Genomic DNA, 17346 nt, shown 5'->3' with positions numbered 1-17346 from the left:
CCAGGCTCAAAGGGCAGCTGAAATAGCAGACTTGGCTGCAGCTGCTACCTGGAAATCCAGAGGCTGTTGTCATCCTTATTTCGTCTGTCTCTAGTCAGCTGGAAAGCACAGTGACCTATGAGTAATGTGGCCATCCCAAAGCCATGCTGATAAAACCTTTACACTACCGCCTCTCACCATCTCTCCCTTTCTATTTCTCTGAGATGTTCTGATCCAATCTTGACTCTCTTTGAGGTACGGCATTCTTAATGCTCTACCCCCCTTGGAGAGTCAGAGAGAAATGATTTTGAGTTGTTTTTTTGTTTTGTGTATGCCAGACATACTTGTTTGCAGAGCTTTTGTACCAGTGGAAAAGGACGTGACTGTGGCCATAGGCCAGGGGCTCTTTTGGACATTGCTCTTCTCAGTCAGTAGCTGCTGTTGCACAGCAGAAGATTTTCGAATCCCAGCATACCAGAGTCCTAGGGGACAGTAAACTCCCAAGTGAAGCTCAGAGAAGCCCAGAATTGGGAGATAGGAAATTTCACACATTCTTTGCTCTCCCCACCTTCTTCACAAGACTTACGTATTTCCTGGTTACCACTAGGCAGTCTATCCACTTGTAATATTTTGGTAGTCCTTTGCCATCTATATCACTAATGAATGTTTTTTGTTTATTCCTTACAGGTCAGCATGGTGGATTTTATAGCAGATTTCTACAGCCAAGACACAAATGTTGACAGATTTCCAGGTAATTGCAATTGCTTCTGATCTTTCATAAGCTGCTCTGGGTGTTGGGAACTTTTCTTTTATTTTAGGCTGCAATTCTCTCTCCTTATCTTCTACATTTGTCACCTCATGATCAGACTGTTGTCCTGAGTTGCATCTAAGTGCTATAAGTGCTACCTGGAAATGTGAAGCGAAGGCTGCCCACTCAGTATGCAGCTGTTGTGTCCCACTGGTAGCCTTTGACCAGAAACCCGCAGACCTACATATTCATATCTAAGGGGATTTGCTTGCATTTTATAAAGATATAGCTGCTTCAGCACTTACTGGATAAAGAACTGTCTTTCTGTCTGTATGATCTTGCCACAACTGTGGTTAATGGAAGAATTCAGTGGCAAGGCAATTTGCTTGTCTCTACAGAAACATTCTCACTTTTTTTCACTGGGCAGAGCCCTTATCTACTTCTCACTTCTTTAAAATGGCTGACATTTACTTTGGGTTGCTGCAGTGGATTTTAAAATATTTCATGGTTGCATTAGTTTCATTCCTTTCTTTGAGAAACTCAGAATTAAAGTAATCACATGCCACAGTAGAAACCTACAGCTCTGGGTGCAATGGCTTGAAGCCTGCCATGCTATGACCACACTGAGCCCTAGCCCTGCTGTGACACCAAGTCCATGGCAGTAGATAAGAGTGCTGCCTGATGAGGCTGTTCAAGGCAGAGCTTTGAGTGATCAGATGAAAGTAGGCTGGCTTTCAGTTTGGCATTCAGACGTCCTTGTTATGAGAGTGTCTGTACTGTAAGCTCCTTGGGGCAGGGACTGTGGCTTTCTGTACTTCTTGAGGCTCGCCAAGATTGTGGCCAGCATTCTGTGAACCAAAGCTAATAAATCAAAGCCAGCTTTTCCTCACGTGCTTCAAAACCTACTCCATTTTGGAACGAGAAAACCACGTACAGCTCACTGCAGGCTTTGTCAAATTATTCCTCCCCTTCACACTTGGGCTCTTCTTCATTTTCCACATACTTAATACTCACCCAACTCCTTTCTGTAACTGGCAGCTGATCCAATTACACACTAGAGGTAGAAATACTGAAGTCTTACAGTTCAAATGTGGAATGATATGCATAGTCACTTTGTCACTCAAATCCTTAAAAAAAAAAAAAATGAATGAAAGAAAGAGAAAAATCAGACTAGCTCACCATAATTAAGGGCAGAAAATAGAGCACACTGTTAATATCTCTATGGTTTGCAAAAGTACCAATGAGGAAACTGGAGCCATGTGGCTTCTCAGATAAAATCACTGGCTTTTTCCTTCTGGGGCTACAGTTCAAATCCAGCTTTAGGTTCTAAATTAAATGAGTCCCTTTAACCTCTGCAAGTGCACGAGATCCCTCCAGATCAGAGCTGAGGTTACTGACGTGTCAGCATGGTGAGCCTTGTATTCTGCTACCTCCGCACACTTAATGGCATAAACAAAGGAATTGAGGTCCAACCCTGGCAGAAGGCCAAGAATCAAGAGGTGTGTGGGCATCAGCACCGAGAGATACTGAGATAGGAAAGCCTGAATTATTGTAGGGCACAATTGGATGCAGAGCCACATCAGGGCTTTACAGGTCTCACTCACTGCTGCTTCCTGCAATGAGGCACTTCATGGTAATGAACTCATCCGCTGCTTGCAGGCAGTAGAATCTCAAAGGTAGGCTAAATCTGGGGTCAGTGGGATGGTGCTGTGTTCTGCCTGAGCTGTTTTGTAGAGTCCCCAATTTGCTTTTCATTGCATTAGCAGTACAAAAGTGTAGCCAGAGTCAGGTGTGGGATCCCAGCGGCACCATCCGGACGTGCAGCTCTTGAACTGTGCAAGTTGCCCGTGCAAAGCTGTGCCAAGAGAGAACTTGTTTGTCAGTAGGAAGGATCCTACGTGTTCACTAGGGATAACGAGGAATCCCAGTAATAATGGTTCTCATTGAATTAAGGGCAAAGCTAAGATGCTGGCATTGCATAGCTAACTTGTTTGTACAGTTGGCATTTTGCTACTGTGTACACGGTGGACTTATGTGCCTATTTCAGGAATTGCATTTCTGGACAATTCTGGTTCAGTTTCTTGCTGTACTTTTGTTCAAGGTTTTGTTCAGTGAGCCAGTTGCATTCAGCAGAGCGCACTTGTAAAACTGTGCAGTGGCAGCCCAGTATCTACCACATTACCAAAAATATAGGAACATTCAAAACCTCCAAGCTCCTCTACCTCCTACCAGAGAGCTAGAACTGAGAATCCCATATGGAAAGGAAAAAAGAAAAAAAAAAAAAAGGCAATAATTAAAAATCCCTATTTTGCCCAAAGAATTCCTTTGTTCAAGGTATGTAAATGTATTTCCCTGCTTGTAAGCTCTTTCATTAGCAGTAGTTCCCTGGCTCAGTAATATGAGCTTGGGAATAGAGAAGTCTGGAAGGAGCGTTACTCTGAAACAAAACATCTGTCTTTCAGTCAAGACTAAACTGACAAGCAACAATTTAGTTGTCTAAACTCAGAGCTTTCAGGATTTCAGACTACATAAATGTCAAGATGCCTAGGTAGGGCTCAAAGGTGAGCGACAGTGTCGGCAAATATACATTGGAACTTCAATTATCCAAACCCTGATAACTCTCAGTTACCTGAAGTTTAAACACGTCTCCCCTCACTCTTAGTTTCCACATTTTTCTGTAAAATCCCTTTGTACAGAATTGCCTATGTCTTTGCCCAGCTTTGTCTGTAAACTTGAAGAGCTCGTCTCCAAAGGAGCTTAGTGTGTCTGCCAGATCACCCTTTCTGACAGAGTCTGTAATTATCCTTTCATGTTACCTGTAACATTTGAATGGAAGTATTAAAATAAATAAATCATAGTTTTTATCTTTGCTATCTCCAGCTCCACTTCTCCTTAGGCATGGTGCTGCTGGGGCACCTATCATTCCAACACAGAGGATGGAAATGCCACTGCTTTAAAGATACTGCATGGAGGGTTGTGTCCTTTAGTTAGTGGATTGGATGGACTCTGCTGGTCAGCAGAACTCACTATCGGTAAGTTGGTTTCACAGACAAAAATCTTCACTTAGTTACTCTCCTGTAACATCTTTGATATCAACAGTGGAGAATTTTTGGGCTGAGTGAAGGCTCTGAGCAAGAAACGGGCGCCACGAGGAAGAACAAGGGGATTTTTGGCCCCACAGTGTGGGTTTTCACTCTAGATGAAGGCAAAGAGCCTTCAAAGAGCCTTCAAAGATCTTGCTAGAACAAATGACATGAGACATGGAAGACCCAGTAATGCAGAGGAAATTAAAATCCTTTTCCCCATTTGGAAGCAGAGTTATGAATGAACTAGAAGGCAAAATGCAGTCCAGTTTCATCCGTGGCTTTGTCTAGGAATGAGGACAAAATAAAATTAATAGGGTTGTTCAACTGTAGGTTTTGTAGATATAAAAAAATCTCATAGTCCTGGCAGCAAATTAATATTGCAAAGAAAAATCAGCAACAGAAGACAGTCCAGAGCGTGCCCATTTCAATATTTAGCAAGTCCTGGTGTCTTAGGTGTCCCATGGTGATCAAAATCAAAATAAATTAAAGTTGCATTTTAATTGAATTGCACAATGGCATTTATTTAAACATTAGTAAACAGATGCAATTTTGTGCAATGCCTTAAATTACATTTCTTACATATGCATTTAATTTAAATTTATTGAGATGGTTATTTATGTTAATAAAATAATTAAAAGCAGTTATTTAAGAGTAACTATGAAATAACTGTGTAAGTACCTATATTAATAAGACAGTTAGTTAAGGGATAATGTCTATTGCTTTATAGTGTAATTGCAACAAACAGCTGCTGAGTTTGATTAAGAGCTGAAGTGGAGCTAAAGCGTTTGAGCAATCTCAAAAGCTATTTGTTGTAAATGTTCTACAAAGCAATAGCTATTATTCCTATTGTTAAAAAGCCATAGTATAAACATTAAAATATAACTCCTTAGTATGATGCTTTTTTCTTGGCATATACAAGCACCTCTCTGGGAATGGTGGGGCTAGAGATGGGGCTTTGGTGGAGAAAAAGCCTTCTGGGAGGGAATAATTTGGTTGAACACAGCTTTGTTCACATCTCCCCATGTGAGAATATACCTAACTGTGAAGCAAGGCACTGTCTGTTCTTGCAGGCTGTGCATTCAGTGTTACCATTAAGAAATCCATAGCTGAATCTCTCTCAGATTTTATAGGAAAATCTGAGCCTAAGCCTCAGGTCTGACCTAGAAATTTCTTGAGCAGTTTGCTGGCGTGTAAGAAGAGAGACTTGAGCATATAGTAAAAATCCTTCCGCAAGTTTGTCTCTGACATGGCTGCTGCCACTCCATAACTCCATCATTAACACATGAAGCAGACACTTCCCGGTCCCCAAGCGTATCCTGCTTTATGGCACTGACACATACCTAAACCACAGACCATTAATTTCAGTGGGATCAAGTAAGCAGATAGGCATTACTTGTATTGCAGTTGTTATTTACAAACTCCATATTCTCCTGCTTCTGGGCAGTGTGATCATACATAAGCTTTTGCCTTTAAGATTTTTGCTATCTTTGTTGCAAGTTTTGTAGTAAACTGGGAAAGGGTTGCCTTAAAAGCTCTGAATAGTAAACTCTGCCATGTTGACTGAGACACAAATGGACATCTGGAGTCAACTCCATTTTCCTGCTCCTAGTCTGTAGACCTCTGTGGCTCTTTTAAAAGTGAAAATCTTACAGAGCCCAGAAGTGCTAGAAAATGCTGCTAATGTTGCTGTACCAACAAAGACTTGATACTGGTTTTGTAGTGAACTAAGCTGGCCAGGCCCTAGTGACAGATTTTCTAGGAGGATGAGAACATTTCCATGTTATCCTGGTCCTCACTTCCAGCCAATGAAAGCCAATGAAAGGTGGTTCTGTGCTGCTGGGAACTGAGCTTGGGAAAAAGGTACTGAAGCCCATTTGGTCAAGTCCCGCCAATTCATTCACACCGAGGCTGTAGGGCTTTTACATCAAAATTTAAGCACCCCATAAGACAGAGAAAATGATGTTACAATACACTCACCCTGTTTCCCCCTTTTACACCTCTGTCCCAAAGGAGGTAATGTGTCTTTGGCCAATCACTCATGTATAACATTTCTACAAAGCCATCAGGAGAAGTCAGCTTGGCAAAGCTCTATGCCCACCGACTGCCAGCGTGCTGCTGACGCCCCATGCGTGCTGCTGACGCCCCATGGAAAGGCTTTGCTTTTGCACCAGGCTCCTCCCCAGGAGCACCATTGCAATTGGATCTCCCCAAGCACCCATCAGGGGCTGCGATGGAGCACGATGCTCTACCTCAAAAGACGCTTAGGGAAGCCCACACAGTACACTGTCTCCTTAAGCTGCTGGGCTTGCAGCCCTTCCTAACTCTACCCTGGGGAAAAGCTGTAACAATGGATAAAAGATTTGGGCCTCCCAGCTTAGTTACAAAGGATTCTCTTTACTCATCCTCTTAGTGAGATATCCAGTTGAATGCTTCTTGAAATCTTTCAAATATTAAAAATAAAATAAATCTTCTTATTCCATTTCTCAGCGAGGTTCTCATTGCAGTGCCATGTTGCCATACACTTCAGGTCTGCTAAAATGTCAGAAGACCCCTTCTGTTCTGTGGCAGTAGCCAGGTACATAGAGGAAAGGTTGTTATATTCTTTGTGTGCCTTTAGAAAATGGAGGGCAAAAGCCTTCGAGCACTCAGAAGGGGAAGGTATGCTGGATACTAACTAATGGCTGTCTGGCTGTGGACTGCTCATTGCCACTACCTTGCTTGGTTGGGATCTGGTTTGGAAAAGGGCTGAAGGGTTTTGTTGCAGCCAGAATATTACCTGTGCATTTCACTCGGGCATGTCAATCATCAGTGTGTGTTGCTCAGGGCAGTTACTGTAGAAAACATTGCTTCACCTGCCTGAGCAGCTGGTTTGCCTTTCATTTTCTGCTCTCTTCCCTTATTGCCAAAGTCTGCCTAGGAGTGCTCTGCTCCCCCTTGGCATGTGCTTTTCAACCCTGTAGGAACAATATGCTTCAAACACTCTCAGGCCACTTACAGCCCCACAAGGCTGGGAGAATGAAAGCTGTCTGTGAGCACTGTCATGGAGGAAGCCCTGAAGTGACTTTGCTACCTGTGGTCTTAGAGCTCAGTTTTCTTTGCACAAAAAGCTTTGACCAAAACGTGGTCATCATTGTTTTGTGATGAAAATGTCTCTTCCAGAAGCTCTCGCAAACACCTAAGTGGTTTCCTCTCTTGCAATCTCTCTCTGTCCTTCCAAGGAGCTGCTGAATATTCAGTATTGCCTGATTCTAAACATTGCCTTTAAAGTCTTCCGAGCCTCTCAATCTTATCAGAGGTTGTACTGGTATGCAACCCTGGGTGAGAGCACACGAGAACTTGAATTTCTCAACAGCAGCTCTTTTCTATCAAGCATATGTTTAGATTCTTGTAAAAAAAAACATCCACTTGCCCTGTTAGATCTCTTTTTTGACATCTTGCTATCTCTGAATTTAGCTTTCGTTAATTAGTCAAGAAAATAAACAGCCACGTTTCTTACTATTCACACCATCACAGACTGTATTCCAAGTCTGTACATATCCTGTAGCTTGTTAAGTAATTCTTTATCCTTTAAGAAATTCCCATAAATCTCTTACCAAGAAGAGCAATAATAGGTTACTTAGTCATCATATATAAAAATCTGAATCATTTTTACAAGTATCTTTAATGGCTTCTATTAATTACGTGTCTTCATAAAAAAAAGCTACTTCTCTCAAACATAGCATCCTTTCATTCTTCAAGAGGATCTAATTTCTAAAATAACTGAAATTAAGGCACCAATGCTTTGTTTGGCCAAATTAAGCAGAAAAAAAAAAATGCACAAACACATCACAAGCATAAGGTAGAAGAATCATGTTCTATTAACTTGTCAGCTATCTTTGTATTAATAACATTTTACAAGTCAACCTACTGGGCTATTATGATTGGTACTACACTGCCAGCAAAATACTGAGCGTGGACTGGATTGTGACTGTAGCTGCAGCTCAGCTGACACTGAGCCATCATCTCTGGCCCTGCTTTGGGCTTTGCCCCATGTGTCCTTGACTTAGGTTTCATGGTGGCTCTGAGATCAACAGGAATGGAGCTTGGAATGGAACTCAAGGGCATGGAGCATCTTTTCCACCCCATCTCTTCCTGCCTCCTGCCCTTCTATGAGGGTTCCCCTGTGCTCAGCAGCATTGCTGGAGGGGCATTTTTTAGGTCAGATGATATTTTACCCTATTAGTTCCTAGATTAAATGCATATCTTTGTGGGTCTGAAATGGTCATACCAGGGATGTTCTGGTAGGCGGTACCAGCCCTTTCAAGGCTAGCTCAGACTGCTTGTTGATTGAAGTGGCTCTAAAACCACAGTCATTTCTTTTTTACTTGCTCTTCCTTAATTTAAGTATTAGCTTGCTACCTTAAACACTACAAAATGCAGCATTCCTTGGCCTACCACCAGGGCTTTAACTGAACCAAGAATTTTCCAAACTCTTTCAAAACAGCATCTCCTGTGTTCATCTTTCTTCCTATGAAGACACCAGAGGCCCTGAGTAACAGATAAAAATTTTTAAGGTCAAATGTAAAACAAAGGTAGCCTCTAACCCTCCACGGCCTCTTTAAGCCCTCCCATAGTCCATAGGCTGAGAAACACTGAAAAGGGGAGGAGGGCACGGAAGCCTCTTTCTCCACTGTTTTATTTCAGGTCAGGTAACCTTGCTCACTCTTCTGGAAGGCCTAAGGAGATCGAGGAGGGGTTTAAAGAGGAGATCTTCCTCTCCCGTTCAGTTGAATAGTCATGAATTACTCTTGGGAGACCAAAGCAGTATAAATGCTTAAGGACATCTTTTGATTACACATAGTTTTAAAAGATGCTAAAAACAGTTCCGCTGAACATAGCGCTGGATTTTTAGGTACTGACTTATTTATCTTAATTTATGGTATTTTCCTCCCTTCCTTGAAAAGCAAAGACTACTGATAGATAAAGGGAAGAATTCTGTTTTTGTATGCAGCATGAGTCCAGTACTTGGCCAAGACCCAGATCTATTGTGGCAAGAAAGTAATAGATGAACTAACTAGAGACCCAGACTCTCTGGCTAGCATCCAAGAAACATTAAAAAATATAGTACTGCACATAACAAGTAGGAAGATGCATGCAAATGTTGATGGCTTACTGAAAACTGTTAACTTATTAATATGTTGGGTTTATAGACATGCATTTGGATTTTAAAACCTACTCTCTAAGTTCATGCCTTGAAATAATATTTAAAGTAGTACCACGTTGGTGAGGGAGTTGTGAAGAAAATAACATTGCTGAAGCCCTAGAGCTGTAAAGCTTCTTTTGGGAGCATCAGCTCTGGAGCAGTGGTCCAGTTCAGCTCTCAGGAAATTTTCTAAGTAATGGCCCCATTATGTTTCTTCCCAAGACTTCTCCACCTTCCAGTCATGCATCTGCCAATTAGGACTTAGTCATAAAGGTAGAAGGGTTCAGTATCTATGGGTTTAAGTAAAAGATGTGGGTCAAGAGCTTTGTGAGGTACCTAGAGATCTAGTAAAGACTTTTAGGAAGGAGATCTTAAGAACGTTGGAGACTGAGGATCGTTGGCAAATCTAAGATTTAGTATGACATCGTTGCCAACACTTAGAGTGAATCTTATTCCTGTGAGTATTCTAATGGATGCACGATATGGCTCATATTACCATGTCCATGTTTCTTATAACTTTGAAGTCTGGGGAACGTTATAACTCTCCATGTAGATCTGGTTTGTCATCTGGCCCCAGTAAAATAGAACAGTCACTGAGCAAAGGACCCATGATTACACTGAACTGCTGTCTGAAAGGGTAATAGATAAGGAAAGATGCTCAAGTCTTCACATTCCATGTTCTTTTATACGCAAGGCTGGTGAATTCTGATTTTCAGTTATTGACATACAATTGATAATGCAACCCCAAAATGATTTTAATTTCAGTGTTGAAGATGTTCTCTTTTTTTCCCTGTTGATTTGAACACCCATTAACAGTATTTTGTTCAAAGTAACTGTGATCACAAAAGTGCAAAATACAAACTGGAAAAGTAGGTAAGTTCCAGGTGAGGCAGTGCACATGGAACAGGCAGTGCTGCCCTGTGAAACATTACAGGAGTTTCAAATGATACTTTCTCCCTATCAAAGCAATAAGAGAAAAGATTCAGTGATTGTACTTTATTAACAGTCGTAGCTATCACCAGCATTCACAAGAGGTGTTGAATCCCTGTTTTTTTATGCTTTTGAAGCGGTAGTTTGTCTCTTTCTCCGTATAATTGTATATATATGCTGGGGAAATAGTTTATTGCTAGAGCTAAAGGTGAGTGGTGGGACTTGCTTTTCAGGTGTTTTTCCCTGACTTTACTTATTCTCCATTCCCATCACATTTGGGCTCAGTTTTGTAGGAGCTGGAGGAACATTTCGTGGCTGATGTTGTACTAAGTGAGCTTTCTCATACAGTGTTGTTTTTCCTAATCTCTCAACTCTAATTGTTGCATACAAATTGTTTAATAAATAATGTTGGACAGAAAAAAAAAAAAAAAAGCGAGAGAGAGAGAGAGAGAAAGGGATATTAATTAAGAAAAGGATTTAGGCTGACTCAGTTTCATACATGAGACAAAAGGTTAAGTAAATGCCAAGGCCGCTATGCCTCTCCAAACAATGAATATTAGTTTTAGAATCATTAATGTCTGCTTAGAAAACAGAGTCATACTGGAGACTTATACGCCAAAATAACCAAGGCCAGAGCTGTTTCTTTTCAATCTGAAGCTAAATTATTCTCCAATAGAGGGCTAAATGTATGCAATTAACAGTGCTAGGTAGGACAACAGGGAATGCCACTTTTAATACATAGCCAAATTGAGATCAAGTTTTTCTTTGAATCTGGTAACTTGGACATTTAATATGCACAACCAAGCTCTGCAACAGAATGAGTGATAATTAACTCCTTCACTGCTTGTCAGTGGAGACAGAATGGTTAGGCTGCTCTTTACTGACTTTGGTCTCCTAAAGTTGATGTATCTGAAGAACAGAGTTTTTTTCAAGCGCCTTCCGTATGTGGGCAAAGGTTAAGACAGCTGCGTAGTCTCTGTTAGAAAGAGGATTACCACATTGTATTTTCAAAGAAAATTTCATCCTAGGAAGGATTCGTTCCTCAGACTGGGGGGAGCTGAGGTTGGAACAAATATGACCAGTATGAGTTTCACTAAAATTCTTATTCAGCATCTGAGTTGAAAAGCTTAAAAAAGATTAGGCTGAAAGGCTCAACGATATATTTTTAAAAAGAAATAACAAAATACTCTCCAAGCAAGTGCCTCTCACCAGTACGTAGGCAAAAGTCAAGGTCTTTATTAAAAGTTCCCAGCACCCCTAAGTGCGAAAGAAATGTTCTACACCAGACAAGATGTGGTACATATCACGTTAGCAGTGCCTGTTTAATAGGAGTGTGCCTAATATCAATATTTAATTCCCATCCAGTAGTCTCCAAGAAAATAAATATATTTACTCCCAATACACTACATGGAGATAAGATAAATGACGGTGAAGTGAGTTGCATAAAGCAAATGAATTGAGCAATGTCCAGATGGCCTTGATCCTGAGCCTTGGCTAAGAATTTGCTTAGGATGTCTACAATTTACAATTTGTGCAAGAAAGCAATCTGGGCAAGAAAGCCAGTCAAACTGCTGCTGTCTCTCTAGGCCTGGTTTGGCTCTGGAAAGTTGAAAACTGCAAAGTTCAAATGCATTTTTACCTCTGACTGTATCTAAGCTAAACCTGCACTTCCTTGCTCTGGGTCCCACTTGACCTTACAGCCAAAGGGCAACATCCCTGTTCAGGGCAGGTGACTTCTCACCAATTGAGGCTGCCAGGGAAGAGATTGCCTCTGAAGTCAGCAGCCACATGCAAACAAATCCTCTGCTTTGGAAAAGCTATACTTAAATAGTTCAAATTTTGTTTCTAAGGCTGAAGTGCATTAGCAGCTCTCATTTGACTGAGTAAATACGATTACGCTGAAGTCCTTTGCACTATCACCAATGGGAGGAGATAGCTCTGCTCTAGGGCTTGTTTCAGTGAAGGGTCTGCACGGGAATGTGTTGTATTTGCATTCAATATTTGTAATGTGTCCAGGTCTCCCTCTCCAGTTCCTAGTGTTTGCTGCCTTTCAAGAAAAAAGTTGATATGTGAGGAATGGGCCCATGCAGGGCCCATGCTTGGCCCAATTCTAAGACCTGTGCTTTCCTTGCTGGCTTTACACCTGCTGACACTTGTTTACCTGACCACTCCTAAATTATCTTCATTAAAACCATTTGGAAAGAATTGGTGCATTTTCTAATTGTGACTCTTTACTTTTGGAATCTCTGGGGAGGCCACAGTATGTCCCCTCCTGCCCCTGTGAGGGCATGCGTAGACTCCCACAATGGGAAGGTCTCTTAGCAGGAGTGCAGGTTGTCTGGGACCAGTCTCCCTCTGGCTGCAGCTGCCTATCACACCACTGGCAAATATTTTATTTGGAAAATGTTTAGCTTTCAGTTATTTAGCCATGATTTTGTGCCAAAAAAGCCAGCATATCCTCACTGTATTTGCTCAAGGTCTGGTTCTGGTGCCATGGTGTGAGGGATTTCCTTGCAGGCAAGGCCAGGCTGAGGTCAAACTGTCCTCTTGTGTCCCTTCTTTGAACAGTGCTGTCCTTGCATTTTGCTCTCAAGCAATGTGGCTAGTGCCTTTGGAAAGGAAATCTCCAGGATGCTTAGTATGATGGCACGTTCAATTTCAGAATGTAATTATCTCTTAGAGGTAGGTCCCAGCACTCCCTATCTGTTCTGCTAGGCACTGTCTGCTCATCTTCCCATCCACTGCATCCAGTGACAAACAGGCAGGCAAAACAGCCCTGGGTCCTTTTTCCTGATGTCATCAACCACAAAAGCAGATAAGAAAGATTCCAAATTGCTCTACAGCAGAGAAAACTGATGAGCCTCATGAGCCGTTTGGTTGCTTCCCTCTGCAGAATGCCCTTTCACAGAGCACAGAGCATCCTTGCGCCATATTCCTTCACCACAGCAATTGCTGGCTGTCCTAGTACCACAGTGACAGGGACACCTTTGGTATCTACACATACCCAGCAAAGCAGTCCCTAAAATAGGGAAGGAGAAGGGCACTGACAGGGAAGGAGTGGCCCAGCAGCCACTCCTCTGGCTGCTGGGGGCACAGAGATGTTCACACTGAGTTCATGCTTTCCTCAGGGATCTCAGCACACCAGTGTGTCTCTGGGTGCCAATGGGCCGGACAAGGGCTGAGCCCTACTCTTTGCTGTGTTTAATCCCCAGTGCCAAGCCAGCAGGACACTGCAGACTATTGGGTTCCACTCAGGCATAATTCCAGCATTACCATTGATTTGTTCTCACACTCCCCATGGTGCTTTTAATCAACTCTCCATCTTTGTGCCTTCACACCTTCACGCTTTTCATGATTGGCTCTGCTACCTTCTGCCTCTGCAATGAAATAGTACCAATAGAAATCTGCCTGCATCTTACATACATTAACAATCCCATTTCTTCTCTCTCTGGTCCACTGAAGGGATCTCCCTCTCCCACAAAGGCACTACTGTCTCTGCACAGTGCACTGGTAAGCGCAAGGCTCCTATTCATTTGTTCTCAACGTCTGCTACAATGGGCTATAATTAGTAACTGGCCTCCTTGGTTTATTCCACCTTCAAAAGGCTCTTTTATACATTAGAAGTGAGGGAGATGCTGACATTAATTTTGCTGGTCTTGTCATAGCATTGTGAAGCGAAGATAAAACTAACATGCAGACAAGGGAATAAGTAACTCACTAGCCAAAAAAAAAAAAAGAAATAAATAAGATTAACAAGTAGTGTCATCATCACATTCATTTTATGAATGCAGTGTGGTTCTGGAAGGAACTCCTTAGCCCTTCAGTTTTGCATTCTCACCATCATTTATCAGCAGGTGTACCACATGTCACAACTACTATCCTTTTTGACAACCTGTGTAGCACCAAAGGACTCCCAGAAAATGCAGAGTTCTGATTTCAAGCTGTGCCTTGTGATGCACTGGGCACTCAATTAATTGTTGCAGATAAAAAAAAAATTCCAATATACTCCTAAAGGAACACTCAATAGAACAAAACAGTGTGATTTACCAACTCAAAGAAGCATGGACTAATAAAACATCGTCATGGGACTGTCCTTTTCCCTAAACCTTCCATAGTTTGGTAGCATTGAAACTATTGGAATTGTTTGAAGAAAATAAACGTGATTCTAATCAGTCCACAGCACTACACAGGCTGCTTTCAATGACACATTTCATTGCGCTGTGTCTTGAGTGACTGTGACCTGCAAAGTCTTTAAAGGAGCCTGCTGCTTTTAGCAATTACTCTGTGGTCACTTTTGTGTATGCATATGTTGTTCTCCACAGCAAAGCAGAGTTTGGGGAGTAGTTCTAGGAATCAGCTCAGAACTCCTCCATGGATATAGACCTGTAGTCTTTGATGGAAATATCTAGACAGGTTTTTGCAGCCTGGACACATTGGCACCATATTAATACACTCTTTAAAAGAGCAATGTATTGAACTTTCAGCTAAAAGAGCCAAGCAGAAAAAGGCAGAAAGTATATGAGCATAGAATCACATAATCATAGAATGGCTTAGGTTGGAAGGGACCTCAAAGATCATATAGTTCCAAACCCCTCAGCCACAGGTTTGTTGCCTCAAGATGATGGAGCCTCAAGAGGGTAGAGCAGAGGAACAACCCCCTCCCTCTCCCTGCAGTCATCCCTCTTTTGTTGCAGCTCAGGGTACTGCTGGCCTTGGCTGCAAGCACAAACTGCTGGCTCATGTCCAGCTTTTTTCGTCCAGCAGGACCCCAAGTCCTTCTCCATAGGACTATTCCTAATGAATTCTTCTCCCAGACTGTGCACATATCTGGGGTTGCCCTGACCCAAGTGTAAGGCTCACCTCTCACGTCGTCCTAGACATTCTGGATGGCATCCCTTCCTTCTGCTGCATCTGCTGCACTCAGCTTAATGCCATCTGCAAACTTGCTGAGGATGCACTTAATCCCTTCATGCGTGTTGCTGATAAAGATGTTGAAGAATAACAGTCCCAAGATGGACCTCTGGGAGACAACACAGAAGACTGGCCTCCGCCTCGACACAGAGCCATTGACCACAACTCTCTGGCTGTGGCCTTCCAAGCAATTCCTTATCCACTGGATAGTCTACCTTTCAAACCCATACTTCTCCAATTTAGAGATAAGGATGTGGTGGGGGACCATGTGAAAGACCTTGCAGAAATCCAGGTAGATGACATCAGTTGCCCTTCTTTGATCCACTGGTGCAGCCACTTCATTGTAGAAGGCTACCAGAACTACAGATATATGCATGCATATACATACGTACACACAACGATGCTGGCAGTCTACATGCATACACTTTGTATACACAGCACAACGTACAGAGTTTTGTGGCTGTACTGAGGACACAAGTTCAGGTCCTTGCCAAGTGTGCTGAGGATGGGTCTGCGAGCTGCTGCCAGCTGTTGGCTGTCACAGATCAAATCAATTCGTTCAAGCAGCTGAAGGCAGAGTCAGCATTGCAAACTAGTGCTTTAAGAAAACAACTCCTGTTTAAAAGTGGCACACATCCACTATCCCATCTGAGAATGGGGAAACACTTCTTGGAGTATTCTGAGCAGCAGAGCAGGACATGCAGAGGCTGCTCTAGACCCTCTTGGCTTGGGCACATCACTTAATCCTCTGACTCAACTTCTGCAAGCAAGAGCATTTGCTTACCCCACAGGCAGATTGGGAGGATTAATTAATATTTGCAAAGTGCTTTGAAGATGAAAAGTAGCTTGTTAAGTACTATAAAGTATTATTAATAATGATAACAAACTGATAATTTCGGAGTATGTAAGGCTCTTCTTAACCTTTTCTAGCAAGACCTTTCATTTCAAGCAGCTGAAGAGGCAACACCACTACAGACAGCATGCTCATATTTACCAAAGCACAAGGGACATGTTGATGGAGCAAGGCACTAAATAAGTACAAAACGCACTCCATTTCACATTTAAAATAAGCTGTGCCATGTTTTAAAAAACAGTTTGATGCAATGCATGTTAAATGTATCAAGATAGTATGTCTGGGTTGATTCGGTCTGTTAAATGTGTTAGAGTGGAGCAAAAGAGCTCTGGAAGTTTGGTGGCTCCTACCTTTAGCTGTTTGGATATTATGCTGGGAAAATGAGGTGCTGCTGTCAGCCACGACCAAGAGGAAGTCTGTCAGGGTATTTAATTTGAAACAAGGACCAGTTTCAGATTTGTATGACCCAAGTCCTTAAGGCCTGTTTCCTGGCATTATGAAAAAAGCTTTTCCTCTGAAAACTTCGAGATGTAAGAATTTTGTCTGTAGTATAAACAGTAGGACCCTCATGAAGAGTAAAATTTATCTCCTTGCTTGATAGGGTCATGTAACTCTGGCTGGGATTAGCTAATGTTTCATAGAGCCTGATGTTTTTGTGGCCAGGGCATCCCTTGAGGAAGGAAGATATCCACATTTGATGAAAAGCTCCTATTAAAATTAGATATTGCTCTTGAACTTATCAAAGGAAAATGGGAAGTAATGAAAATTAAAAACACAGCTTAGGCATCTTGAAGAATCCTGACATGATAGTGATCCGGCACTCACTGCCCACAAGCTCTTCCCTTTTCTGCCCTGCCTCTTGTGCATGCACAGTCCTGCACACACAGATCTGTTTCTTTCCCCACTGACATGGCTTCACTTGTCTCTTTCTCATTTCCTTTCACACCCACCTCTGTATTCCCCAGAGCAAATTAAAAAAAAAAAGAGGAGGGAAAGAGAAAATGTAACTGAAGAAAACAGAAATCAGCACAGGGAAACTTGCCAAATCCCAACCTTTCTCTTGATGAGTTACTGCTGAAGACAGGAATCACCAGCAAAACGAAGGATAATCTCCAAGTCAGCACATCCAGCTTCCCTATTCCCTTTATCTGTTTCTGAATTACTACATGAAGACCTGGGTCGTTTCTGAAAAAGCAAGTCTTCTTTCTTGAGAGGGGATAGACTTGTGGCTTTGACAATTATCTGTGGTCAGAAAGCAAACCTCGGAGCCAGTGTTTCTTATAACTTTTACATGAGCATAATAGGAGGCGACAAAAGGAAAGTAGAAATAAGTGATGTTTTGAAGAAGGAAAAAGAACTTGCATCACTGCTAAAAATGTATTTTTTAACTGCTTGCCTACCTCTTTGGAAGAAGTTAACATTTCATTCTACAAAAGATAAGAAATAGGAGAAATTTCCAGATTGTTTGTGCTGTTTTTTGTACTCCTGGACTCTTTTTCCTTTTTCAGCCTTTTTCTGGACAGTTGCTTGCCAGAGATACCCAAAGAAATTCTTTGTATTATCTTTTTCTTTTTCATGAGATTTTCCCAAGATAAGTGGTACAATGCTTTATATTGGCTTCTAAAAAACAAACCAGCTAGATGAACAAATGTGGGGA

The 17346-nt window shown here is 42.0% G+C and overlaps 1 protein-coding gene across 15 annotated transcripts in view; it reads left to right on the top strand.

Annotated features, from left to right (window-relative positions):
- LOC116216268 (uncharacterized) overlaps positions 1-17346 on the top strand; it is a 359292-nt gene that overhangs the window by 323132 nt on the left and 18814 nt on the right. For all 15 annotated transcript variants that reach the window (XR_014881787.1, XR_014881790.1, XR_014881786.1 and 12 more), the window contains 2 exons: positions 667-730; positions 3608-3759. Coding sequence is in view for 8 of the 15 variants with exons in the window: in XM_085218546.1 (XP_085074672.1) it covers positions 667-730; positions 3608-3684 (141 nt within the window). In the remaining 7 variants the exon portion in view is untranslated. The remainder of the gene's footprint in view (positions 1-666; positions 731-3607; positions 3760-17346) is intronic.

The sequence above is a fragment of the Meleagris gallopavo genome, chromosome 2 (genome assembly GCF_905368555.1).
Source record: "Meleagris gallopavo chromosome 2, MGAL_WU_HG_1.1, whole genome shotgun sequence".
In the NCBI taxonomy this organism is placed as follows: domain Eukaryota; kingdom Metazoa; phylum Chordata; class Aves; order Galliformes; family Phasianidae; genus Meleagris; species Meleagris gallopavo.
This window is presented reverse-complemented; position numbering and strand designations above follow the sequence as displayed.